This window comes from Patiria miniata, unplaced genomic scaffold (genome assembly GCF_015706575.1).
Source record: "Patiria miniata isolate m_02_andy unplaced genomic scaffold, ASM1570657v1 HiC_scaffold_5, whole genome shotgun sequence".
NCBI classification, from domain to species: Eukaryota; Metazoa; Echinodermata; class Asteroidea; order Valvatida; family Asterinidae; genus Patiria; species Patiria miniata.
Window position 1 is genome coordinate 34,667,084 of NW_024037072.1, and position 25,740 is coordinate 34,692,823.

The 25,740-nt window shown below is 41.3% G+C and overlaps 3 protein-coding genes across 5 annotated transcripts; 1 reads left to right on the forward strand and 2 right to left on the reverse strand.

Moving 5' to 3' along the window:
* Window positions 1–2,182: 2,182 nt before the first annotated feature.
* Window positions 2,183–7,216, reverse strand: LOC119740550 (N-alpha-acetyltransferase 80-like). Of its 2 annotated transcripts, none has more exons than XM_038215894.1 (5): window positions 7,095–7,216; window positions 5,006–5,119; window positions 4,715–4,848; window positions 4,093–4,271; window positions 2,183–3,146 (listed from the first exon to the last, which is right to left on the reverse strand). In XM_038215894.1, the coding sequence occupies exons 2-5, from the start codon at window positions 5,113–5,115 to the stop codon at window positions 2,832–2,834; spliced, it is 738 nt and encodes a 245-aa protein (XP_038071822.1). In that variant the 5' UTR covers window positions 5,116–5,119; window positions 7,095–7,216; the 3' UTR covers window positions 2,183–2,831. The 2 variants fall into 2 exon arrangements, with proteins under 2 accessions (XP_038071822.1, XP_038071823.1); XM_038215895.1 differs by lacking the exon at window positions 7,095–7,216 and adding an exon at window positions 6,814–6,930.
* Window positions 7,063–20,606, forward strand: LOC119740549 (damage-control phosphatase ARMT1-like). Its single transcript, XM_038215893.1, has 5 exons — window positions 7,063–7,169; window positions 11,766–11,871; window positions 14,529–14,770; window positions 18,003–18,153; window positions 19,759–20,606. The coding sequence occupies exons 1-5, from the start codon at window positions 7,114–7,116 to the stop codon at window positions 20,524–20,526; spliced, it is 1,323 nt and encodes a 440-aa protein (XP_038071821.1). The 5' UTR covers window positions 7,063–7,113; the 3' UTR covers window positions 20,527–20,606.
* Window positions 20,607–22,778: 2,172 nt separating this feature from the next.
* Window positions 22,779–25,326, reverse strand: LOC119740551 (putative glutathione-specific gamma-glutamylcyclotransferase 2). 2 transcript variants are annotated; one of them, XM_038215896.1, is made up of 3 exons: window positions 25,055–25,306; window positions 24,460–24,495; window positions 22,779–24,113 (listed from the first exon to the last, which is right to left on the reverse strand). In XM_038215896.1, exons 1-3 carry the CDS (start codon window positions 25,187–25,189, stop codon window positions 23,688–23,690), a joined length of 597 nt encoding a protein of 198 aa, XP_038071824.1. In that variant the 5' UTR covers window positions 25,190–25,306; the 3' UTR covers window positions 22,779–23,687. The 2 variants fall into 2 exon arrangements, with proteins under 2 accessions (XP_038071824.1, XP_038071826.1); XM_038215898.1 differs by lacking the exon at window positions 24,460–24,495 and having other exon boundaries at window positions 25,055–25,326.
* Window positions 25,327–25,740: the final 414 nt, after the last annotated feature.

A 25,740-nucleotide genomic window follows, 5' to 3' on the forward strand; every position in this document is an offset into this window, starting at 1 on the left:
CACAACTGTATGAGAAAGAATTTTTTTTAAACTCCAAACTGAAGGGAGTGACTTGATACATTTAATAGTATACTAGGTAGCCTGACGTTTGGATCCTAGAAGAATCCTTCTAAAAGGCAAAATGGCATGGGAATATTCATAAAGATGGAATTTGCGTAGGAGTGATGTAAATCAATAATCAATATTAGTTTTGCCCTGGACATGGGAATAGTAACGGAAATGCTGGCATTAAACCGATTGACACTTTGCCAGACCCTTTTTGTTGTAATAATATTCAATCTCTAATGAGACAACTACAGCAAGAGCTACCTGAGCTATGACACCAGCAGAGGAAGGTTGATCTTCAATAGAACGCAAAAGTCAGCATTGCTGAAGCAGAACAGGTCGAATTTCTATGTGCAATTTGAAGACCAAAAGTCAAGTGGATTCAAAGTTACATAATGCAGACTGACACCACAGTGCCAGCAGTGGCCTTGCTGAAGGAATGATACCGCGATAAATATGGATTTGCAGATGCCAGAATTTTATGTTGCACTTGCTACAAAGTTGAGACTCTTGCGGAACAAGGGCTTGAGCTACAAAGCTTGGACATCCTGCAGACTTCAGCTGAAGGCAAAGCTCATCTGTGCCGAAACACAAGAAAAGTCTACTTGAAGACCAGAAGTCAAGTGGAATCAAGGTCCCAAAGCGAAGGCTGTCCCCCACTTCGAACTGATCAGACAAAATGAAACGATACCCTATCCTATTTATAAGCAGCAAGTGTAACAATGAGAAACGTACTGCTATAAATGAACCTGTCAAACAAAATTATGCATCAGACGAAACAGAAGCAGCAATATTTGATACTGATAGATACCACTTAGTTACCAATTAAGGCAAATCTGATGTTCTGTGAAAGAGCACCCTGAATGTTTGGAGAATCAATGTGGATGGTGCAACGGTACAAATCATGCTCTGTGATTGAGGCCACTTAAAGGGACATACCTTCCTTACAGAAGAGACAATTTTTGAAAAAGCAAGGAAGGTTATTACAGATGTCTGGTTCCAAGGGTCACCACGGCCAGATAGTCTTCCCACCAGTGTTGTAGTCCGGTCCATCACAAGCACTCTTACAAGTCCTACAGTCTAGTTACAAGCTATTCAACTGATCTGTGCAAAGCATTCCTTTAAGTTGCTCAGTACCTGTGGGCTTTTGATAGACTTGTGATGGAATGAGCATACTACATTACTGTTCTCCCCACATGATGACAGCACAGCTGTCAGAGAATTGGCGTATAAATTTTGAGTCTTGTAAAACCCTTCAAACTGTATAGGAAATGAAAAAAAGCATCCCAACTTTTCCTGTAGAGCACATAAATGGAACTCTTGCACCGTAGTGCAGGGGAAAAAAGCCAAATTGTAATATCCAGTAAATGGAAGATAGCATATGAAGGTAAAAGACCAGGTACGGCAAAAAATATTCTGATATCAGCAGTTTAAAGATATAGTCCATCATTTGTAATTTGTGCATTTTGTTCGTTTGAAGCAACAAAAGTGTTCAAAATCTAATGAAGGATACTGAACAACTAACCCGATGAAGGTTCAGCTCAGCTTTAGCTGTATATACCGAGAAAAACAGCATTCTAGGATCTCAATTTCAAATCAAAAGTTGCTGAATCATGTTTTGAATTGCAGCTATACGCGATATCGCGCACTGATCCGACGAATTATAGCAACCTAGCGCACCTGTGCGTCGCGCTGCGCCGAATAACAAAACGAACTACTAATTTAAATTTTCCAACGGTGTGTCTTAAGACGCACCGTTGGAAAGGCCTTCTTTCGTTGATTACTTCATAATGATAGCTTGCCAGAAAGAATAATTTCACAGGGAGTTTAGTCCACATACTATCTTTCAACCAAGTATGTTTTTCAACAATAATACGCCAGTTACTTTTTCGGATGGCTGTAAATGATGGACTATAGCTTTAAAAGGATGACACCTCAAGATAGACTGAATTTTGTAACGCAGAAGAAATCCTGCTAGGATAATACAAGTCTGCGCTATGCAAAGAAGAAAATGTGTTGAAGGGACAAATGCAGAAGGAAGCACCCATTCCAGAGTTACAACTAAATGTAATTTCAAATGTAGAAGTATTCAAATGTAGACATAAGAAAAGGTATGCCGCTATCTGTAATTTTTTCACTGAAGTGACATCACAAGAAGTAAATTATTCTGCATTGGTCCTGTTGGGGCATTTTATCGTGCACTATTACACAGATAGTTTGCCTCCAAGACGTTGACTGGATAATTCCTAATGATACTTATTCTTTTCAAATGGACCACATGTTACTCAGGGAGAACCGTATAATACTGTGGCAAGAAAACTGATGGAGCTCCAGCTCCAGTACTAAAGAAATGCTGGAAGACTGAAACTGGCCCTCCTCACAATCCACACAAACTATTTGAGAGAAAACAGTGTAGGGTCATGAAGGAATTTCTCAATGGCAGTAATCATGACTCTTCACAGGATTTTTAAGTCGAAATACCAGATTCATCTACTTGACCAGCGGCAGTGAATTTAATTGTGGTAGGTCATATAAGGGCAATCAAGTCCAAGACACGGGCAATGAATAACGACAGGCCACAATTTCCATAAAATGCTGAAAAGGGTGGCAAGAAAAGGTGTTTTGGGGGGGTTGACACATAACATACAGGCACCTTCTTAAAACCTCACCTTAAGACCTAATTAAACTGATAAACACAAGAACCAATTATAAATTCCAGAATCAGAGTTATTGAAATTAGTACTGTACAGTAATAAAAGTCTCTGGTTGTTGACTCCGTGTATCCCTCATGTGACCTCTTTTTTCATCCAGTAGACGACCGTTGCAGGGGTCTTGGACACTTTCACGGGAGGGGGAGGCGGAGCAGGGGGAACATTTTCAGATGGAGCACTTCCATCTGTCTCAGATTTGGGGTCGGGATTTGGGCCTGTACCATCTGAGATGCTATCAGCTGGTTTGGGACAGTCGCATCCTGAGACTTGCTGACAGCCTGAGGTAGGTTGATTGTCTCTTGCCGAGCATTTGGAGTTCATGGAACAGGGAGCAGACTTCAAGGATGTCGAGTTGCAACCAGCTGGGAAGGCGTCACAGGTCTCAATCATCTTCAAGGTAAGAAAAGAAAAGAAAAACAAGGTGGGATGTCATCCCCAAAAGCCTCAAATGTAACAATGATGTTACAGATGACATTATTAATGATGTACATGCATCAACATTTTCTTCACTTTTGATAAACTTTGGTGATATCTACCCAATGGAATATCTACGGTGTAACTTGTATGGGCATCAAGGGAGCCATCCCCTCACCACTCTCCCAAAGCAAAACGACTTTTATACAAACTGCAAAATATTAACACCCCCTTCCCCCCCCCCAAAAAAAAAAACAAGGCGGAGGAGGTAGGGGTTAGCTGTGCATTAGGATTAACTTGCTCGATGTGTTCTCTGCACACAGCCCACTTGTGCATGGCACACTGTGGTCCATGTTTAAATGGTAACAGCCCAATAGTCAGAAGGTTCGATAGTCCAAATTTTCTTTAGTCCGAAGGTTTATTAGTCATTGTCGATTCGGACTATCGGACCTTATTGTCGATTCGGAATAAAGAGCCTTCGAACTAGTGAACCTTATTTTCGTTTCGGACTACCAACCTTCAGACTAATAATAAACCTTCTGCAGACAAATGGACCTTCGGACAAACGAACCTGCAGATATTGCTTCAAATGTTCGGACTAACAAACTTCATTTCATTTTCGGAATTAACGAACCCCCTCTTATGGGAATTTTGTGCATTTTGACTATCGAACCTTCGCACTAAAGAACCTTCGGACTATCAAACCTTCAGACTATCGGGCGGACACTGGTTTAAACCATCAACACAGCCGTCCGGCGTATTGAAATTTGGGAGACATTTTTTTTTGGCAAACCCCCTCCTTGAAAAACTTCTCCCTACGCTAATGATCAAAGCCACTGTAATTCAGTGACACATATGGGATCATTTCTCTCTGAAAACCCAGCTTTACCAAAATTGATCAGTCTTCGTCTTCTCTTCCTACCTGTGCATCCAATGTGTTGACTGCTTTACAGAATTCATATCCCAGGTGCGCATAGAAGTCCTGCTTATCTTTGGTGCTGAGGTACATCGTTGTGAAGCCTTGCCTCTTGGCATGCGATTCAGCCAGATCCATGACCCGTCTTCCCAAGCCTCGTCCTCGGAGGTTTTCAGGAACCACCACTATGGATGACCAAACAATTCGGGCGTTTCACAATGCAGTGCGCCACCAAGAGTTTGCCACGGAGAGTTCATTTTTCCCGGTGCATTGTGGGAAATAATCGACAAACTTGCAGCGCGGGATATTTGAAATTGTTAGTTTTTTTCTAGTCATTACTTTCGTAAGCATGATTCGAGTATCTGTTTGCCCTTTTCTTTGCCTTTTATCAATACGGAGTTTTTTTGTAAGGCGGCTGAACGCTATGCCCCAATCTATAACAAAAATTAGCTCGTTGTCTACTGACACTCATTCAAATGGGCCATGTTTTGTCGACCGTAAACTTGAAAACTGGACTCTCCATGGCAAACTCTTGGTGGCGCACTGCATTGTGAATCGCCCGAATTATCTGCAATAACCGAAAATCCCAGATTTCTTTACAAATCCACGTTTCTGTCAATGGCCTCACCAGACTCAATCAGTACGCTGCTGGGTACACTGATGACTTTAGCCAATCTGCAGTAGCCAATCACCGCATTGTTAGCGTTGACCATCACAAGAGAATAGGGTAGGCCTTCGCAAGACTTGTCCAAAGAGTGGAGCCTGTATAATCACATGGGTGAAAAATACGTCATGAAAGGTAGTTCTGATGACTGATTACCCTCGAAATGGTGAGATTTTTGGAGCCACAATGCCACACCCCCCCCTCCCCCATTAGATATGCCGCTGAATTTACACAGTACAGAAGAACACTGCTTACCTAGCTGCTTTACTGCGAGGCCATTGGGCATTCAACAATTCCACACTGGCATCCATCAGATCTGGCCGCCTGTGCAATGGCTCCATATGAATACCAGTATCTGCATTCATCTTGCTGGAACACAGAAAAGGTTTTCAATTACTTTAAAGGGAACTAGGTCCTGGAACAGCCCAATTGGGCTACAAAATGCGCTTTGAACGAGATTATGTTAACCAGAAAAAACATTTAAAACTAGGATAGAAACATCCACACAACTATCCTTTCAAAACTGGGCGTTTTTGTGTTATTCCTTTATTATGCGTGCGAGAACGAATTTCAGGGTCCACTTTTGAAGTTTTGCGACCCCATAAATTCGAGCTGTTTGGATGCTAGTTGTGATTTCATTCGTAAAGTGTTCGCCTTTTGCGGACATTGAAGAAACCACTTTTTTTGCATTGGTGATTGGTCACTGCTGTTTCCGAGACACACAACGGATATCGTACACTGAGAACGACACGAAAAACATATTCGTACTTCGTCATGTCCAGTGTAAACAAGCAGTTTTGTTTCATCTTTTCTCGGGAACGGTAAGACATTAGGTTGGTTTCCTTTCAACCAGATGTTTGAAATACGCTAAGTAAACAATCCAAAACATAACATTTTCGGGGATTTCAGGGCCTAGTGCCCCTTTAAATTGGAATGTATGGGACAGGGTCATGGGTAGATGTACCTGTTCACAAGGTTTTTTAGCCAATACACAATTGAAAACAACTTAAAGGGAATATAGGGCCTACATCATTTGCTTTTGCTGTAATTTTCAGAAATGGATGGAATTGGGGGGTTGGAAATATATAGCAAATATAGTTACACTGACTTTTTTGAGGTTTTGGGTTCGAAAATGCTATAAAAACCAAGAAAAACAATCATTTACCTGTAGTCTGGTTCCCTGACTCCATATAAGAAGAAACAGAGCAGTTTACATACATTGGGGAGTTGTAAGGTCAGGGAACCAGTCTAGCTGGCTCGTACCCGTTCATAGGTTTGTAATCGATTGCAAACAAGTGCGATGGTCAATTGGGGCCAGTATTTGAAAAAAAGCCAGTTTTTTCCAACGCTGATCTGCCGATCAGCGTTGGAAATTGATACAAAAATACCACTTTTCTTGAAAATGACAGTATACCAGGTGCCATGATTTTACAGGATGCTTTACACTGTCATTCACTAACAGTCCAGCAAGGTATTTCAAAATGATTTGGTAGTTTTATTTTTTGATGTTTGCAAATGTTATATTTTCCCTTTAACAAGCTCCATTGGATCTCAGAAGCTGCGGGCCAACAAATTCGTGTTCATGCATGATGTTATTTCCAGAAATAGTCTTGATTAAAAAAATCAGGTTATATACCCCAGTGACTCCATGATGACCTTTGACCCCAGTTTGGTCATGTGACATGTTGGGGCTGGGCTACCGATACCTGCTTTTGACAAAGTTTGGTTGAAATCGGTCAAAATATGTAGGACTAGGAGTAGGACTAGGAGCAATAGACAATGTCAACGCTTGTTACTAACTATAATGGATGCTAATGGAGAGACATGACTATTTGTTGAGTTGCTATCCCTCAGATAAAATAAGGAAACAAATTATAAAAGTTAACAGGTATGAGATTTTTTATCCCAGCATGTTTTCCCGAACAGGTGTCGCAGGGAGGCAAGTGCAGGGGATCGGAAGGGGAGGCAAGTGGGAGGGGGAGGGGGCAATTGAATTTTTCTTATTATAACATTTGCCTGGGTAGAACTAGAAATAGATATGCAAATATTAATCCTGATGCCACCATTTTTGTTTTTATCAGCACAGGGTTATATGCAGATGATGGTCAGTCATTCGTCCGGGTAACTTGGACCTACCACCTTTTTTAACATTGGGACATAGCAAAGGGCTGGGGCGACACCGCGCGCAGATGCAAGTGCAAGCCAGCGCCACGTGAAATCGATTATCATTTTTTTCGAAAAGCTAAGTTTAGGGCGCGCACCGCTTGTTGTACAAACATAATGAGAAAATAGACGATTCCACAAGAAAATATCGAAATTGTCGGATACTAAGAATCGACCTTACCCGGGGGTACTAGCCGAAAATGTCGTCCAGCATGAACAGCACACTTCCGCAAAGACTTTCAGCTAAATTCAAAGGGTAATGCATATGTTTTTAACATTCATCGATTAGCGTTAAGTACAAGACATAGTTAAGATAAATTTAGTGAAGTTTGGATTAATCTGATTACATACTATAACAATCTTATTGTAAATGTAGGCTACTCGACAGCGAGTACCCCTGCCCGTGCTCGCGGGCTGCACTCATGACTTTACGTTTTTCCGCAGGCTGCGCTAGCTAGCTAGCTAGCTAGGCATGAGGTGAGGGCGCTGTTCAGGCGACCGTATTTTGACAAAATTCTGCTAGCTGCACTTAAAAAATCTGCTAGATTAATTTATACCCAGCCAGTTTTGAGACAAATGAATTCAAGGTCTGTGTTTGTAGCACTGCTACATGCTACAAGTACAATTATTCTCACACGTATGCAGATGATATAAAATGTCCTTAACCCTAAAGGGCCGGGTGGGGGGGGGGGCCTCAATTTTTTTCGTAGTGGCCTTAAAAAAAAATCGCGACCGGAGCTGTTATGACTTTTTAGCCTCGAGCCTTGCTCATCTTTTGATATGCACGAAACATAAAAATCGGACCACGGGTTGCTGCGCAACGAAAAATTTTCCGGTGTGACTTAATTTTATGTATGTAGTGTCACAGAGCAGTATAACCATTCGTGCATATGAATAATTAATTAGCCATAATTCCAAAACCCTTTGACCTATAGTCATGAAATTTCTTGGGTATGTTTATCTGGTTTATGATAAGTTGCTCTATAGATGCATGTAGGCCCTACCTATACCATGCAACATATGGGACCAAGAAAATTGGACTGGTACGTGTGTAGCTACATACACTCTACATAAAAACTAGAATAAAGCGCTCTCATCAAACAAAAAAAACTATGCTGCACAAAATACCCATGTCTACATAGTACCCATTGCCTATAATTCCAGAAAAAAAAATTACATGTACCGGTACATCTACATAATTATGTCGTGCGTCATTCAAAAAGTCTACAGGCATCTACCCTGTACAGAAAAAGTCTACAGACATCTACACTGTACAGAAAAAGTCTACAGACATCTACCCTGTACAGAAAAAGTCTACAGGCATCTACACTGTACATAAAAAGTCTACACACATCTACACTGTACATAAAAAGTCTACAGACATCTACACTGTACAGAAAAAGTCTACAGACATCTACACTGTACAGAAAAAGTCTACAGACATCTACACTGTACAGAAAAAGTCTACACACATCTACACTGTACAGAAAAAGTCTACAGACATCTACACTGTACAGAAAAAGTCTACACGCATCTACACTGTACAGAAAAAGTCTACACACATCTACACTGTACAGAAAAAGTCTACAGACATCTACACTGTACAGAAAAAATCTACACGCATCTACACTGTACTGAAAAGGTCTACAAACATCTACACTGTACAGAAAAAGTCTACAGACATCTACACTGTACAGAAAAAGTCTACAGACATCTACACTGTACAGAAAAAGTCTACAGACATCTACATGTACAGAAAAAGTCTACACGCATCTACACTGTACAGAAAAAGTCTACAGACATCTACACTGTACAGAAAAAGTCTACAGACATCTACTCTGTACAGAAAAAGTCTACAGACATCTACACTGTACAGAAAAAGTCTACAGACATCTACACTGTACAGAAAAAGTCTACACGCATCTACACTGTACTGAAAAGGTCTACAGACATCTACCCTGTACAGAAAAAGTCTACAGACATCTACACTGTACAGAAAAAGTCTACACACATCTACACTGTACTGAAAAGGTCTACAGACATCTACACTGTACAGAAAAGGTCTACAGACATCTACACTGTACTGAAAAGGTCTACAGACATCTACACTGTACTGAAAAAGTCTACACGCATCTACACTGTACTGAAAAGGTCTACAGACATCTACACTGTACAGAAAAAGTCTACAGACATCTACACTGTACAGAAAAGGTCTACAGACATCTACACTGTACTGAAAAAGTCTACACGCATCTACACTAATGATGTGCATCGGGTCGGGTTTACCAGGCCAAACCGACCCGAAACATTAGAGATATAAACCGAATCCGAACCGAAACCGATCTTAACTCCCTCAAACCGACCTGACCCGACCCGACAAAAAGGAAGGTAAAATAGACCCGAACCGACCCGACCCGAAAAAACCCGAAAAAATACCTTGCTTGGACAAAGTGATCACTTTTTTGGTGCCTGCCCTTACCCACGTTGCATGAATTCTTTTGCAAAACCATTGTCTCTCTCTCTGTCATACTCAGTGGGTTGATCGAGAGTAACTCCGCTTATTGAACAAACGCATGGTATCATCACGCGGTATCATGAAAACTGTTACAATGTATCTATTTCACTGTCAGTCCCATCCGACTGGAGAAATTAATACCGTGGGACCTTGATAGTGCGCTCGGCTATTTCGGGGTTTTTTTTTTTTCAAAAGATGGCTAAACTGCCCCGAGGTCGGTTTCGGGTCGAGTTTCCACATCATTAATCTACACTGATCAAAAAAGGTCTACACATATCTACCCTGTAGAAACAAAATCTAGATGCATCCGAACTGCGCACCAAAAAAGTCTACACGCATTTACCCTGTACAAAAAAGGTCTACATACCCTGTAGAAACAACACGCATGGGTACTATTTTTGTGCAGGGTAGATGTGCGTAGACTTTTTTCCTACGGTGAATATGCGCGTAGACTTTTTTTCCTGCAGTGTAGATGCGTGTAGACTTTTTTTTGTGCAGGGTAGATGCGTGTAGACTTTTTTTTTGTACAGTATAGATGCGTGTAGACCCTTTTTTGTACAGTGTAGATGCGTGTAGACTTTTTTGGTGCAGGGTAGATGCGTGTAGACTTTTTTTGTGCAGGGTAGATGCGTGTAGACTTTTTTGTGGAGGGTAGATGCGTGTAGACTTTTTTTGTGCAGGGTAGATGCTGTAGACTTTTTTTGTGCAGGGTAGATGCGTGTAGACTTTTTTTGTGCAGGGTAGATGTCTGTAGACTTTTTTTGTGCAGGGTAGATGCTGTAGACTTTTTTGTGCAGGGTAGATGCTGTAGACTTTTTTGTGCAGGGTAGATGCGTGTAGACCCTTTTTTGTACAGAGTAGATGCGTGTAGACTTTTCCTGTACAGGGTAGATGCCTGTAGACTTTTTTAACTGTTTAGCGCACGACATAATTCTGTAGAAAGTCTTTTTTCTGTAATTAAAGGCTACCATCACCCTATGCAAAGGGTACTACGTATACATGGGAATTTTGTGCAGCATTTTTTGTCCGATGAGGGCGCTTTATTCAAGTTTTTTTGTGTAGAGTGTATGTAGCTACACACATACCAGTCCAATTTTTTGGGTCCCATATGTTGCCCCAAATGGCCCTACCGAGTTTCAAATTTTTTGTCATTCGACATGTTCGATGGCCGAGATTTTAAGAACCCCCCCCCCCCCCTGGCTGAGGGATGATCAAAATTATCCAGCCCCTTTAAACAAAAACCAAATAATTTTCCTCTGAAAAAAATTTCTTTATCCTCGATCGAGTCACCATAATTCATTGGCATTGGTAACGCTTGCAATGCGCACATTGTCCAATGTAAATTGAATGCGGGTCTGTCAAAATAAGACCCTGTCGTTTCAGGGGGTCTGACGATAAATTTTTTTGTAAAATGTGCAAGTGTTTAGCCTCCAGTCCAGGACTGCAACGACAACATGTGCAATGGTCTAAATCATGGTTTTGTGAAAACCCGACCCAAATGGAAAACTGACTTAACTCGAAACTGACTTCGGGTCGGGTTTGGTCTGGTTGGTTTTTATCCATCATTTCAGTCGGGTCATTATCCGTTTTGCGTTTGTGATTTTCGGGTCGGGTCAGATCGGTTGAGCCATTTTGGATAACCCAAAATAAACAGAAATGAACCAAAACAGCATGGAAATTCACATGGTGCACTATTTAGTGCAGAGTCACTGTGCACGGAGCGATAAAAAAATGGGTTGCGGTCTGCCTCTCTCGACGAACGGTCTGTAACATGTAGGCCCACCAGTAGGTGATATATTGTGAGTGCCGCACGGCTTGATTCAGTTACTGAAAGTGGACAATTTTTTTATTCGAAGCGGGCAAGTTTAGGTGCAAAAAGCGGACACATTTGCCGAAGCCAAATATTCTTTTTTTGGGGTCGGTTCGGGTCGGTTTTCTTTGAATTGTTGTCGGGTTGGGTCGGTTTTAGGTAGTTCAGTTTGGATTCGGTTGGGATTAGGTTTATAAAATGAATGTCTTGGGTCGGTTTAGCCTCGTCAACCCGTACCGATGCATGTATCACTAGTCTGAGAGGCTTTAGTAACTCCAGTTGACATGCTCATCAGGATTCCTGATGAGCATGTCAGCTGGAGATCAAGCTATGGCCTGTATTTTGGAATTATGAATATTCTATTGTTGAAGCGGTACCTCAAATTGAAGCTTTTTTGGTAACCTTTATCTTCAGGACACCTCTATTATTTTACGAGTTCTGTTCAAAAGTCACATTGCAGGTGACTGTTCAGTCCATTTTGAAAAATATTTTACTGACATGAGTGACCACTTTTACATTCTGTTCAGGTCTTTTGCGTACTACACAATCAGAGATCGCTTGCCAGTAATCCTTACGAGAGTGGTGGACACTGTGTACACATATCGCATCAAGGCAACGCAACAATATGGAGAGGTGAGGTGTTGGAAACGTATCGGTCAGTAGTACTCGGTACACTTACAAACGTCGCCAACTGACGGTGTAGGATAAGTCGATCGCGTTGTTACTACGCGCAATGGCAAGGTCAACTTCTCGGGTCAAAGTCGTGAATTATTTAATGAGCATTGTATGCGCACACATGCATGTGAATGTGCACTCATTCACTTGCACTTTACACTCGCAACATTCTTGCATATCAGTCGTGCCTATGTGTATGAGCTCCGTGCGCTACCAAAAGAGGGCGCCCTTTCACCTAACTACGACGTCCCATGGGCGGGACATTTCGCTAGTTGACGCGCACCGTTCCTTGTGTGTGAAGCACGTACACCAGGGGATTTGTACTATGTACACGCAGTGGCCGCGCTTTGCGGCAAATGAATTGCAGTCGGGCAAGATGGCGTCGGTCGGTCACCCCCAACTGTACTTCCTTTGCCGGTGAGGGGGTGCTTGTGAACAGAGCAGAAACAGACATATTCCACATCACCCACAAAATGATTCATTTCCTGAATACATTCCTGAAAAGTACAACAATCGAAGAAAGACCACCATAACATCAAATTACGGCACTTTGGCCAAAAAACCATAGAAAACCTTACGAGTATGCGATGAGAAAAATGGTGGTGACGTGGTAGAGAAATGACCAATTTCAATGCAGTAAACGAGAATCTGCAGTATTGATTATAGAGAATTGGAAAATGATGTCATTGTACATCATGTGACTGTTTTTAACCAATGAGAAGTCTGGAAACCGGTGGAATCCCTTTCAATGCATTTGTATCTTCCGTGCCAGTGTTATGTCACGTTAGCTTATTTACTTTCGTAATGTCCGTGAATTTTCTGATGTTTGACAGTGCAGTGCAGTTCTGTTATTTATCAGCTGAAAAATTGCATTGTAAAGTTACTTGCCCACATTGAAATGAGAAAAAAAAAATTACACCATTTGGAATAGAGCGTGCAAGTCTCACCAGTCCAAGTTCACTTTTTATGTGAACATCTTGGTACCAAACACTGATTAGTCTAGTCACAGACTCCCCTGTTTGAATTTACCCAAGTGTTATCTGCGTGATCAGTTGTTCAAACGGTAGTTGAGGTCAACAATTTTAATTTTATGAGAGTCATCATCAATTCGCAATGGTTTCAATTTGTCGCAAATTGTAATGCTTTCTTTTCCTTTGAAGTACCCATTTATTGCCCTTGAATGGATGGGCCCAGTCAGGACACTTAATATATATGCCATAAGAAAGGTTGTGACACATGTCGGAGATCCTATATATGGTTCCCGGATGCGCTATATTCTCCTAAAATCCCGCAGGTTTTTTAGGTCAGCTTGCACGCTCTGTAGGTAAAAGGAACATGACTTTTTTTCTGGACTCATAGCACTGACTATTAAGATCAAATTTGCAGCGTGTTTCTAAATGAAGGTGAATCCAATATGAATCAGTCGAGTTACTTTTTCTGTTAACCCTCCTATGCAAACATACATTCTTTGCAAAGCTGTCCTTTCAGTCAAAATCAATCAAGTGACTGTTTTTAGCAGTTAAGAGCTCCCGGCCTACACAAAGCAGGATTGACTGGCTGTGACTGTTTATGTACATGTAACTTGATACAGCTATGCTTTGACTGCAGGTGATTGATAAGCCAGCTGTGCCCATCACTTGCCCGCTTTTGTCTGTTGACTGAATTTGACTAGTCACAGGGCTTGCACGAAAACTGATCTGACTGTTGGTGACTAGGCCAAAAAAAAATAATAGTTCTGCTTCCGATTACATGGCATTCGAAAATAAGGTAGGTAGGTAGGGATTTTTTTTTTTTGGGCCAATTTTTTTGGTGTACAATCATATGGAGGCGTCTGTGTGTAGTCAAGGGTAAAACTTAGAAATTGATGGTTTTGGGTGTTTTTTTTCTCATTTTGCCCATAAAAAAAATAGGGTAGGGGCTGTCAGAATAGGGTAGGTAGGGAAACCGGAAGCAGAACTATTATTTTTTTGGCCCTAGCCTGTGTAAATTGCATGGTAGGAGTATTGATTTTTGTTACTGTCTGTGACTTTTGTCAGCAGGAGGGTTAAATTTGGTTGATTTGGCATGGAAATACCCAAATACATTTATTTTCATCCACACAATTGATGAGATATTAACCGAATGGAAGTATACAGTTTACTTGACAGTCTTGAAAAAGAATAGAATTTTAAACCCTAACCACCCTGAATCCTTCAAAATCCTCTTTGCCAAAGTGGAAGAATTTGGAGGAGTGAGGTTACAAATGTACATGGCAAAAGTAGGATGCACTTTGTCAACTAGGTCTTGGGCCGGACCGTGTGTTATTTTTGCTCAGCCATGCATAAATATAGACCTGGATTATGCTTGAGATCCTCCGTACTGCTCCAAGATGTCGCTGGCCAAGCCTCAACATATTGACAGTCACTGTCGCAGAATTTTGCAGGATTCAGGCAGTGGTCACCCCTCTACAGACCATTCAAGAAACAGTGGAGGAATTTATCAGGATTGAGGGTATGCAATTTTCCCATGAGGTCAAATGCAGGATTTTGCAGGATTGAGGCTATACATCTTAGCAAAAAGGCCTAGGGAGTTAGTGTTCTTCAATTTAGTCCTTTCCTTCCATCTGTTTACTGCAGGAAGGAGCAAGGGACTGCAAATCCATCGTCGCCAGCCTTGCCAAACTCAGGAACGAGATGCAAACGGATAAGCCCATCCTTCCTCTGGTGAGCGACAAGGACGAGGACAGTGAGATATGGCAGCGTTACCTGGAGGAGGAGACTCAGAGGAACAGCGGGCAGCCCCCGAGCTGGTTCCAGTCCCCTTGGCTCTACTTTGAATGCTACATGTATCGGAGGATGGTGGACTACATCAGACAAAGGTAGGGATGTGCAATGCTTAAAGGGAATAAACAGCATTTGCTTTTGCTGTAATTTTCAGAAATGGATGGAATTGGGGGTTGGAAATATATAGCAAATATAGTTACACTGACTTTTTTGAGGTGTTGGGTTCGAAAATGCTATAAAAACCAAGAAAAACAATCATTTTCCTGTAGTCTGGTTCCCTGACTCCATATAAGAAGAAACAGAGCAGTTTACATGCATTGGGGAATTGTAAGGTCAGGGAACCAGTCTAGCTGGCTTGTACCCGTTCATAGGTGTGTAATTGATTGCAAACAAGTGCGATGGTCAATTGGGGCCAGTATTTGAAAAAAAGCCAGTTTTTCCAACACTGGTCGGCCGACCAGCGTTGGAAATTGATACAAAAATACCACTTTTCTTGAAAATGACAGTATACCAAGTGCCATGATTTTACAGGATGCTTTACACTGTCATTCACTAACAGTCCAGCAAGGTATTTCAAAATGTTTTGGTAGTTTTATTTTTTGATGTTTGCAAATGTTGTATTTTCCCTTTAACCCTAATCCTCCTCAATCCTCCAAAATCAACCAGGGGGTTTTGGAAGAGTTTGAAGGATTAATTGAGGCTAGGTGGCCAAAAAGTCAGTTAATTTTGGGGATGCAAAAGTAGGGATATATAATGCTTAACCCTAATCCTCCTCAGGCCTCCAAAATCAACCAGTCGGTTTTGGAAGAGTTTGAAGGATTAATTGAGGCCGAGTGGCCAAAAAGTCAGTTGATTTTGGGGATGCAAAGGTAGGCATATATAATGCTTAACCCTAATCCTCCTCAATCCTCCAAAATCAACCAGTCGGTTTTGGAAGAGTTTGAAGGATTGAGGCTAGGTGGCCAAAAAGTCAGTTGATTTTGGGGATGCGAAGGTAGGGATATATAATGCTTAACCCTAATCCTCCTCAATCCTCCAAAATCAACCAGGCGGTTTTGGAAGAGTTTGAAGGATTGAGGCCGAGTGGCCAAAAAGTTAGTTGATTTTGGGGATGCAAAGGTAGGGATATATAATGCTCAACCCTAATCCTCCTCAATCCTCCAAAATCAACCAGGCGGTTTGGAGTCCTGAGTTTGAAGGATTGAGGCCGAGCATGCCGAGTGGCAAAAAAGTGTCAGTTGATTTTGGGGGACGCATTGCTTCGAGGTCGTAGGCTGTGCCCTGCATTGGTTATGTTCAGCCATGAATAATTGGGGCCTGCATTATACTTGATATCACCCGCACTGCTTCTGGAAATCATCCCCACTGCCTCAATGTATCACAGACTTCACAGTTATTGTTGGAGTATTTTGAACGATGAAGGCAGTGGTCGCTCCTCAACTGCACAAATGCAAGAAATAATGGATAATTTGGGAGGATTGAGGCTGTATCCAATTTGTACTCGGTGGCCGCAATCGGAGGATTTTGCGGGATTGGGGATGGCTCCTAGCCAAAAGGGCCTGCGTGGTTAGAGTTAATAAAGAGGGGACGTGTGAAATGTACACTTGTCAGAGAAGTGGTTTTTGCGTAAACTTTTGTGTTGGAGCTACAGTTCCATGAACTTACATGTAGTTCCTCCTCTGAAACTGCACATGCTTCCTTATTTGGCATTGTGACACTTGCACATTTCACTTGCCAGGTTAAGTAGGCCCTAATAAGCAGACATCAATTATAAGGCAGCAAAGTCACTTTTCTCCATCCTCCATGCATTATTTCGTCTCCTATTTTTCCTGCTTTAACCCCAGCTCCCTAGGCATTTTTGCTAGGATGTAACCTCAATCCTGCAAAATCCTCCAACTGCCTCCATGTGAAAATTGCATACAGCCTCAAAATGCAAATATTGCAAAATCCTCTGTTATTTCCTGAATGCGGTCCTTGGAGGGGTGACCACTGCCTCATTCCTGCAAAATCCTCCAGCAGCCACTGGCAATATGTTGAGGCAGAGCCAGTGACATCCTGGAGCAGTGCGGAGGATTTCAAGTATAATCTAGAAGCCTAAATTTATGCATGGCTCGGCATAAACAACACAAGGTCCGGCGCAAGACCTTAACACAGTGCATCCTCCAAAGTCAACCACACATTTTTGCCATATAGCCTCAATGCTGCAAAATCCTCCATTTTGCAAAGACTATCCGCTCCGTTCACAAGTACCCCCTCACCGGCAAAGAAAGCACAGTTGGGGGTAACCGACTGATGCCATCTTGCCCGACTACAATTTTGCCGCGATGTGCGGCCTGCCACTGCACTGCGTGTACATAGTACAAATCCCCTGGTGAACGTGCGTCACACACAAGGAACGGTGCGCGTCAACCAGCTAAATGTCCCGCAGACGGGACATCGTTGCTAGGTAAAAGGGCGCCCTCTTTCGTTGGCGCACGAAGCCCATTTTGGAGGATTTGGGAAGGTTAGGGTGAAATAAATGATGATGGTAGGTTGAACACACCTGTGACATCCTTGGCCTTGGGCGATATCCATTAAAAAGAACACCACTTACAAAAAATAGCCAACAAAGAATGACAACAAATAATCACATCATGTCTCTCATCTTGTCCCGCCTTCATTTATCATCAATCATCATTGCCAGTGTATCCCCTGCCCATTCAAACGTGAGGTGGCCCACCTCGCTACTTTCAGTAACCACCTCGCTACTTTCAGTGACCACCTCGCTACTTTCAGTGACCACCTCACTCACTTTTTGTCAATATCACCACCTACATGTATCTTTGCCATGGCACTAGCGGTTAAGAACACCGGATTCATGTTCTGGTGTTTCAGAGGCAACAGTGGCGTGGGTTCGAGCCCGGGCCCGGACACTTTTGCCCTTAAGCAAGGCACTTAACCATAATTGCTTTGTCCTTCGCGATCGGATGGGACGTAAAGCCGTAGGTCCCGTGTGTTGTATAATGTAAAATGCACGTTAAAGAACCCAGTACACTTATTGCTAAGAGAAGGGGTTCGCCCCGGTGTTTCTGGCAGTGCGATTATCTTCACCCATGAAGTCTGCACTTGTAAGGAAGAAGAAGAAGAAGATTTACAAAAAAGGAAATATTAATTGAAAAATTTTCATTTTGTGTAATTTATGAGCGTTTTCCTTGACCTCCATGTGAACTCACAATTTCGATGTGTTTTTGGAATCAACGTGCATTTTTGTGAGCGCTCAGTTCATTAGCCAGGGGAAACACTGAACATTGCTATTGCTTTTGTTCCCATTTTTCCTTCCACATCCAGCAAGCATCTGAAGAGTTTTGACCCATTCCGAGAAATGAAGGACACAGCCTTAGAGAAGTCCCAGGATGCCCTTGTTATCCTTGCAAAGTATCTAGACAGCACCTCAGATGAAAATGGAAATGTGTACAACCTGTTTGCTGAATTTATTCAGGTGAGGCTGGTGGAATTACTACACATGTTCACTACACATTCTTAAAAACCAGAGCCCAAATTTGTGGCGCTGTGAAGCACACAATTTTTTGCTGACCGAGCCTCCGTCTATTTCATGGAGACAGTCAGCAGTAAGCACAGCAAAAGGCACGCTAAGCTCAGTTGCTTAAAATCTGTGATGTATGTCCATGCGCGCACAACCAAGAAAGTAGTCAGCAAGATTTTCTGCTATGGTTTGCACAACTTTTCTGCTAATTATTAAGCAGCACCATGAAATTGCCCCACTTCATGATATGGTAAAACAAACTTATGGTGTAAAATTTCCCACTAATATATTGATGCACTAGAAGATATCAGTTTTGTAATCATGGCTACTTAACAATTGTTGACTGCTGTGATGTGGGATATGAGGTTTTCAACACCCGAGGGGCGCATATGTGCCCGAGGGCGCTCAAAACATCATATCCCACATCACAGCAGTCAACAATTGTTTTGTTATACCTCTGTCTTGGATTCTTTGGATTTTGATGTAGAAATCACGAAAACAAACGGCAGTAAACACAACAATCATGACAATCTAACGGCAACTCACATGCATGTCGCGTGCTCGAAACAGCTGATCGTCTGCTGGTTCGCTGCTCCCACTCATAACGATACAAGCGTTTTACACCGTACGTGCCGCATACGTACAAAGTCATAGCATACTCTCTGTGGGATATCACGCACGTGATATCCCACAGGGAGTGTGCCATGACTTTTTATAAACTAAACATGTGATCGATCTAGGCCAATGAAAATACAGTATTCAAGACAGAGGTATAACAAATTTAATTGTTGCCCAGATCCCCATTGTCTAGGATATCCTGGATGCGTTTTCAGGATCAGACAGGGGTGTGAAATCTCAGCTTTAAAGCTGATTTCAGCTTTTTTTTGTGTTGGATTTCAGCTTTTTTTCAGCTTTTTCCCTCACTTGCTGTGTACAAAAGTATAGGAGATTTCAAGGGTTCAGCTTTTTTACACCTTTTTCAGCCGTTTTCAGCTATTTTTTTCAGTGGTCACTCACACCCCTGATCAGATAAACCAGGGGTGTGAGTAACCACTGATAAAAATAGCTGAAAACAGCTGAAAAAGGTGTAAAAAAGCTGAACTTTGGAAATCTCCTATACTTTTGTACACAGCAAGTGAGGGAAAAAGCTGAAATCCAAAACAAAAAAAAGCTGAAATCAGCTTTAAAGCTGAGATTTCACATCCCTGATAAACAGTGGGACTACAAGGGATACCCAGTTCGTATCATGAATTAGTGCTGAAAAAGGCAGGCAAATGCCGAAAACTCCCGTAAGTTCATAAGTTGCTGCTAGTCAAAAAAAATGTACAAAAAAAAAATCAATTTTATTCTGCTTTTGGAGCGTATCTGCATGTACAGTGTCAGAAATCATGTAGTTTTGACCAAATGGATGCATAATTCATCCGGAATTTGTTAGATATCAACCCTGCTGAATCAATCAATATTTACAAGAATTAAAAGCAGCTAGTTTTTTTTAGCAGGTAGCTTCAAGTCAAACTTCATTATTATCCAAAAAGCTTGTTTTTGTGATTTGTTTTGCAGATCGCTCTGTGGGGAAACAAGTGTGATTTGTCCATCTCAGCTGGCGTTGAAAACTCACAGAAGATAAGTCCGCTATCTCAGCTCAAGGTGTTGAAGGATAAAATTCTTGTGGACGACACTGAAAAACTGTGGCAGGTCTTGCAGAAAGCCCGGGAGCACAAAGCTGAGAATGGGCGGGTCCGATTGGACATCGTGTTAGACAACGCAGGCTTTGAGCTGTTCACGGACTTGTGCTTGGCCGAGTTTGCGCTGCGGACTGTGGATGTCGTTGTCATGCATGACAAAGACATGCCCTGGTTCGTGTCTGACGTGGGGCACAGTGACTTCAAGCACACCCTCGACTTCCTGGAACGCCACGAGAATGAATTTTTGCAAAGTCTTGGCCAGAAATGGACACAGAGACTGCAAGATGGATCCTGGATCCTGCAGGGTCATCCATTCTGGACAACACCGCATGATTTCAGCGAGATGCGGTCAGTGAGCCCCGAGTTGCATGCCGAACTGTCCAACTCGGATCTGATCCTCCTGAAGGGAGATCTGAACTACAGGAAGTTAGTTGGCGACCGGCAGTGGGAGCACACCGTCCCCTATGCCGAGGCACTATGCGGATTCCACCCTGCACCCCACTGTGCCTTGCGGACCAGCAAGGCTGACGTCATTGTGGGACTGGAGGAGGGCGTTTCTGAACAAATTGAGGCTGGCGACAAGGACTGGATGCTGGATGGAAAATATGCTGTGATCCAGTTCTGTGGAATTGTCCGAACCTAAGGACTTCAATTATTAATACAGATACAGACAAGTCATGTTAATGTGAAGGTGAGCCATAAGTCATAACTACTTTATGCCAAGTTGTTGCCCCTTATACAGGGCGAGTAAAAAAAAGCGAAACCCGAAGGTCGGGCCCATTGTTTCATTAAAGTTCAGCATGTAGCACTTTCAAAATCTACGATATGAAAGCCCAATTCATAAGCTTTCTTTTAGTACAAGAATCATTCAAATACTCATGTACTTTTCAAGTTACAGAATTTTAAACACAACCACCGTTTTAAGGTTCTGTCCACGGATCACAAAAAGTGTGCGTTCTTTCAGCAAAATGAAAACAATTCACATACATCCCTATGAGATTTGTTTTCGTTTCGCACTTTTGCTGAAAGAACACTCAATTTTTTTTGTGATCCGTGGACAGAACCTTAAAATGGTGGTTGTGTTTAAAATTCCGTAACTTTAAACAATTTTGGAACAAGTATATAAATGAGATAAAATGTACTCGAGTACGAGTACTACAATGTCACTGTTAATTTTGGCATTTTCAGGCAAGTTTTGTTCGGACATTTAGAGGGTACCGGTAGATGAGGTGACATTCTGTATTTCCTTGACCCTAAATGAGATATATGATGGCTTATACTGCTGGTTAATATGAAAGAAGTTTGAATAGTATGCCTCATTTTGATGATACATTAAGGGAATAAATGTGTGCTCCGGAGGTTTTTATCACTCGTTTAATACCGCTTAGAGTCTGGGTGCTGATAATTACCCGAGCCGGAGGCGAGGGTAATTATCAGCACCCAGACTCTAAGCGGTATTAAACAGAGTGATAAATACCGACCGAGCACATATTTATTCCCATTCATAAATACCTTATCCGTAAAAAAATATCAAATAATTCGTTCAAAAAATCCCGATTTTGTTCAACAAGTTCACTTCATGCTTTTTGAAACATCCCTCTAGCAAAATAATGGAGTGTTCAGCTGGCGAGTAAGATGTAAACAACCCTTTTATGGAGATTGACGCGCGCGTAACATGTTCTGCGCGATGTCACGCAGAATGCACCTGGGGCGTTGCGTTTTGAATTTAGAACTATAAAATTCTGACTCGCTTGTAGTGTTGCGCATGCCTACGTGAGGATTGTGAACGTTCAACCAATGAAACGGTAAGAGGCACTGGATTTTTAGGAGTCCACATTTTATTGTGACACTGGAAAAGTGTTTAAGACCAGCTAGCCATGTCTTTATCATCCGTTTAAGACCGGCCACGTGACGGGCTCTCGACCAATAGGAATAGCTAAACTGTCTGAGGTATTTATGAATTGATATTTAAAATGTTCTTAAACGCTAACGAACCTAAATCCATCAAAATCCACACCCTTGTTTTTGAGGATTTCGGCAGAATCAGGATACCTTGAGATTGAAACAGTTGGGGGAGTTTGATGGATTCAGGACATGAAGCATAGCTACATGTATATACTGCAGGATTTTGATGAATTCAGGATACCTCCATGTTGAGCAGCTGGGGGGCTTTGGTGGATTCAGGATCTCAACAGATTTACTCCCACCTAACTGGTGGATTCTAATGGACTCACTATCCACCATATTTTTGCATGGCAAAATTGATGTACATTGTATTTTGGCAGATCCAGGATACTTTCTAGTATACCCAAGGGTTAGGTGTATAATTTAATCCATGTCATTTGTCAATCAGTATTGACTTTGCATTCCACATAATTGTGCAGTGTGTAGTTATTTGATCTTATTCATCATGACATTGCTCTTTTTTGGAAACTGTTACATGTAGGTACACTTCATACAGCAATTTGTGCTACCAATGTCAATTTGTTTGGTCTTTGATAGTAACAAAGATGGCTGCACTGGTCAGTCATGTTTGAGGTGTTATCTGTTACATGTATGTTAATTCATTAATAGTGAATACACAAGAGATCTAATCATGCCATGTTGAACAAAAGTACAAGCCTCAATGATTGCTGCAGTGTAAGCAATCTACATGAACCAGTATATTGCAGGACGTATCACATGAACAAGATTTTTTTACTCTGATAACATTAAGTGCAATTACTTTTCAGCAAAAAAAGTTGAAAGCCTTATTATTTAACATACTGTAATCATTTAATCTTGTCTTAAATTGATAATCTACTGTGAATTTTCTTGTGAAGAGCTGAGCATGTCTCGTCTTTGTAAATTTATATTTCAGACAAAATGAAGTGTGGAGAAATTGATTCCATTTGGTTTCAGTCTTATTCAGTTCAAAAAGAATTTATTGTAATAAATGTATCAGATAAATACGTGTATTAAAGCAAGTCAAGATTAACAGGTCATTTAAATTAAACCACGAGCCACGCATCGACACTCAATTTTGTCACACACAAAAAATAAACTGCAAAATAAAAGCATGAAGAAAATACAATATACTCAAGATATTTTCCACGTAAAACATAGTTTGCACTTTTTCTATTGACATGCCCAACAAAAAAAAAGTGAAATTTTCTCATCCAACAGTAATAAATGCAGCATATTGCACGTGACAAATACAAGTTGGAAAACAAGAATAGCTTATTAAAAACTTGTCTTTAGGTTGTGTTTGTATCTCAAACTCCAAAAAAAAAATGTAAATTTTAGAATTTGAGCCCATTTAGGATTTATAAGTTACATGTACATGCATACATGTGACACCTGGTATTATTTATAAAAGTTCGGCAACTTGAGAAAAAACTTAACAACTTTTAGAGGATATTCCCTGACACATTGTTGGCAGGTGACTTTTGACAATCCCATTGAGATTATGTTATTAAAATATGTTTTAAAATATATTGAAGTCTTCATACATGTACATGTACTCATACATGTACAACGAGTTCAGATGCACAGGATGTACATGTAGCCCTCTACAATAAATCTATCAATTTTGCATACAGAAAGACCGCACCAATGCAGTGTAATTGTTTCTGCGATAATGGATGTTTGACAGTCCAAAGTGTGAAGTCCACACAGCACGCTGACTCCTGTTTGCATTATAAAATGGCTGATACTTTTTTTCATGTATGCCTTGACTGCCTGCTCAGTATAGACTCAGTTTTTTGTTAATAGTATTTATATGTCAAATCAAATGAGCAAAAGAACCCACAATGCTAATCTCTGTTAAGAACTACTTGAGTTAAAAGACAAGTACTCCTCAATGTTCTTGTTCTCATCTGGAGTCTTCCCCTCATTGAGTAGCCTCACCAGCTTCTCCAACTCGAACAAGTGTTGGTCCATGGCCTCTGGAAGCAATGCCCGGACCGCCTCGGCTAGATTGAGAAGATACTCAATGTTTTTTCCACTTGGTCCGACCGAAAGGAAAATCTGCCTGGCTATATCCTCCATGGATGCAGGACCAAGGAAGTTCTTGTTATCTGGTGTTGCTATGTAGATGGAGACATCAAAGGGCTGATGAACCCTGGTGTCTCTTGGATGAAAGGTTACAGAGGTGATAGTGTAGCCGCCCTTTTCCCGAAAGTCCAGGTACTCCCGGACACGGGGTACGTCTTGTTCTGCCACTTGATATGCAATGCCCCATACTTGCTCCTAAAGGATACATGAAGAAAATGCAGAAAGCTTTGAAAACATATAATCATAACAATTAACATTATACCGGTATTTTTGTAAAATTGATGAAAACAAAGACATGTAAGAAAAGAAAGAAAAGGTATTTTCAAATCAAATCAAATCACATATTTATTTCCTCTTAATGGCAATTTTTTTTTTTTTAAATACAAGTGTAAGTTGAGATATGAGAGCCAGTAGAGGTGGTAAAACCTAGAATTTAGAATGCATAGCTGTGTATCAGGCATTTTAAGAAGCACAGTTGACTTTATTTCCATCTGTACTAAAGTAATTGTTAAAAAAAAATCAATACATTGCAATAAGGTACCTGTGGATCAGGAACAAGGGTCACGACACGCCCTGGCTGAGGAAAAAAAAAATTACAGTCAGTGAGGAAAAAATGTACTCATGGTGTTTTTGGAACTAGGGGTGGTTTGGTAGGAGTCTATACTTGTGTGTTACCTTTCATATTTTTACTTTGGATCTTAAAGTTGAACAAGTTGCAGGGCACTAGTTGCTGATAATACTGTATTATACACCCGAATTAGCTTGAGTAACTCCAGGTCCAGTGCTGTCGGAAAGTTAAATGTCGAATTCCTGATGAACATTGGAGCTTGACTCAAGCTACACCAAAATCATTTAGCACAATGTGCACCACAAAAAGCTCAAGTTTCATTGAATTTTCTAAAATAATCAATCAGTCCCAATGTATTGCAGGCTGGCAGTGGCATAACATTTCTATACACTTTTGTAATACAGCCTGAAACGGTATGTCACTATGTGTATTGTGTAGCCTGGGGCCTACAGGCGCCGGCCGGCTGCGCTACGTCGCGTTTTGCAAGTCATGATGATGTGGTTAAGTCATTGATTTGCAAATTCACATAGCACCACCACTGGCAGACTGTATGATGATGAAACGATACCTTGCCAGGATGGCCCCGGTGATCAGTGCTGCCTTGCCAAAATCTTCTCGCGTAACCATCGATATATCCAGCTACCTTTTGCTGATATGGAAAGTTCACTTTCCAAATCAAAGATCCGTAGCCAAACACCCACATGTTTCGATGATCATCGACACAAATTGTTTGTTGTTGTTTACACGTTCACGCATATATTATGTAATAAATAAAATGAGACCCGACTGTTGCGTCACTGCAGGATTGTTCCAAATATCTTAATAGGTAAGACCTATTTGTAAGGGTTAAATCTACCATGATTATATAGCAAATTAAAACTAATGTTACAAACGAATAATTGTAGAAGTTTATTATATTGTGTTTGTGAATCTTATTAGAAAAATATTGAACACTTTGAAAAAATGAAAGGATTTCCCGTTGCAAGATGTACCTGACGTCGTTACCCCTCGTCCCCATCCATGCATAGTGCAAACTCCAACGATGAAAAGAATAATGCGCCCTCTATCTGGGTATTTTAGTTAGCTTCGATTTTTTCGATTACACAAGAAGAATCGTCTCGACGCGTCGGGCCTGCACTGCTGCATGCAGTCGACGGAGAATTCTGCGATCGGTAAGTTCCTCAACAATTTTATCCCTCCTCGTAATTTAAGCTCTCTTATTTTTTAATGAATTGTTTAGACTCTAAATTGGAG

Coding starts and splice junctions, on each gene's coding strand:
- LOC119740550 (XM_038215894.1), bottom strand. CDS start 5,115: ATGAATGCAGATACTGGTATTCATATGGAGCCATTGCACAGGCGGCCA. Junction 4,272..4,714: donor CAGCGTACTGATTGAGTCTG/GTGAGGCCATTG, acceptor GGTCATCCATAG/TGGTGGTTCCTGAAAACCTC. Junction 3,147..4,092: donor TCAACACATTGGATGCACAG/GTAGGAAGAGAA, acceptor CTTACCTTGAAG/ATGATTGAGACCTGTGACGC.
- LOC119740549 (XM_038215893.1), top strand. CDS start 7,114: ATGTCGTCCAGCATGAACAGCACACTTCCGCAAAGACTTTCAGCTAAA. Junction 11,872..14,528: donor CAACGCAACAATATGGAGAG/GTGAGGTGTTGG, acceptor TGTTTACTGCAG/GAAGGAGCAAGGGACTGCAA. Junction 14,771..18,002: donor GTGGACTACATCAGACAAAG/GTAGGGATGTGC, acceptor TTCCACATCCAG/CAAGCATCTGAAGAGTTTTG.
- LOC119740551 (XM_038215896.1), bottom strand. CDS start 25,189: ATGTGGGTGTTTGGCTACGGATCTTTGATTTGGAAAGTGAACTTTCCA. Junction 24,496..25,054: donor ACCGGGGCCATCCTGGCAAG/GTATCGTTTCAT, acceptor TTTTTTCCTCAG/CCAGGGCGTGTCGTGACCCT. Junction 24,114..24,459: donor CCCTTGTTCCTGATCCACAG/GTACCTTATTGC, acceptor TGTATCCTTTAG/GAGCAAGTATGGGGCATTGC.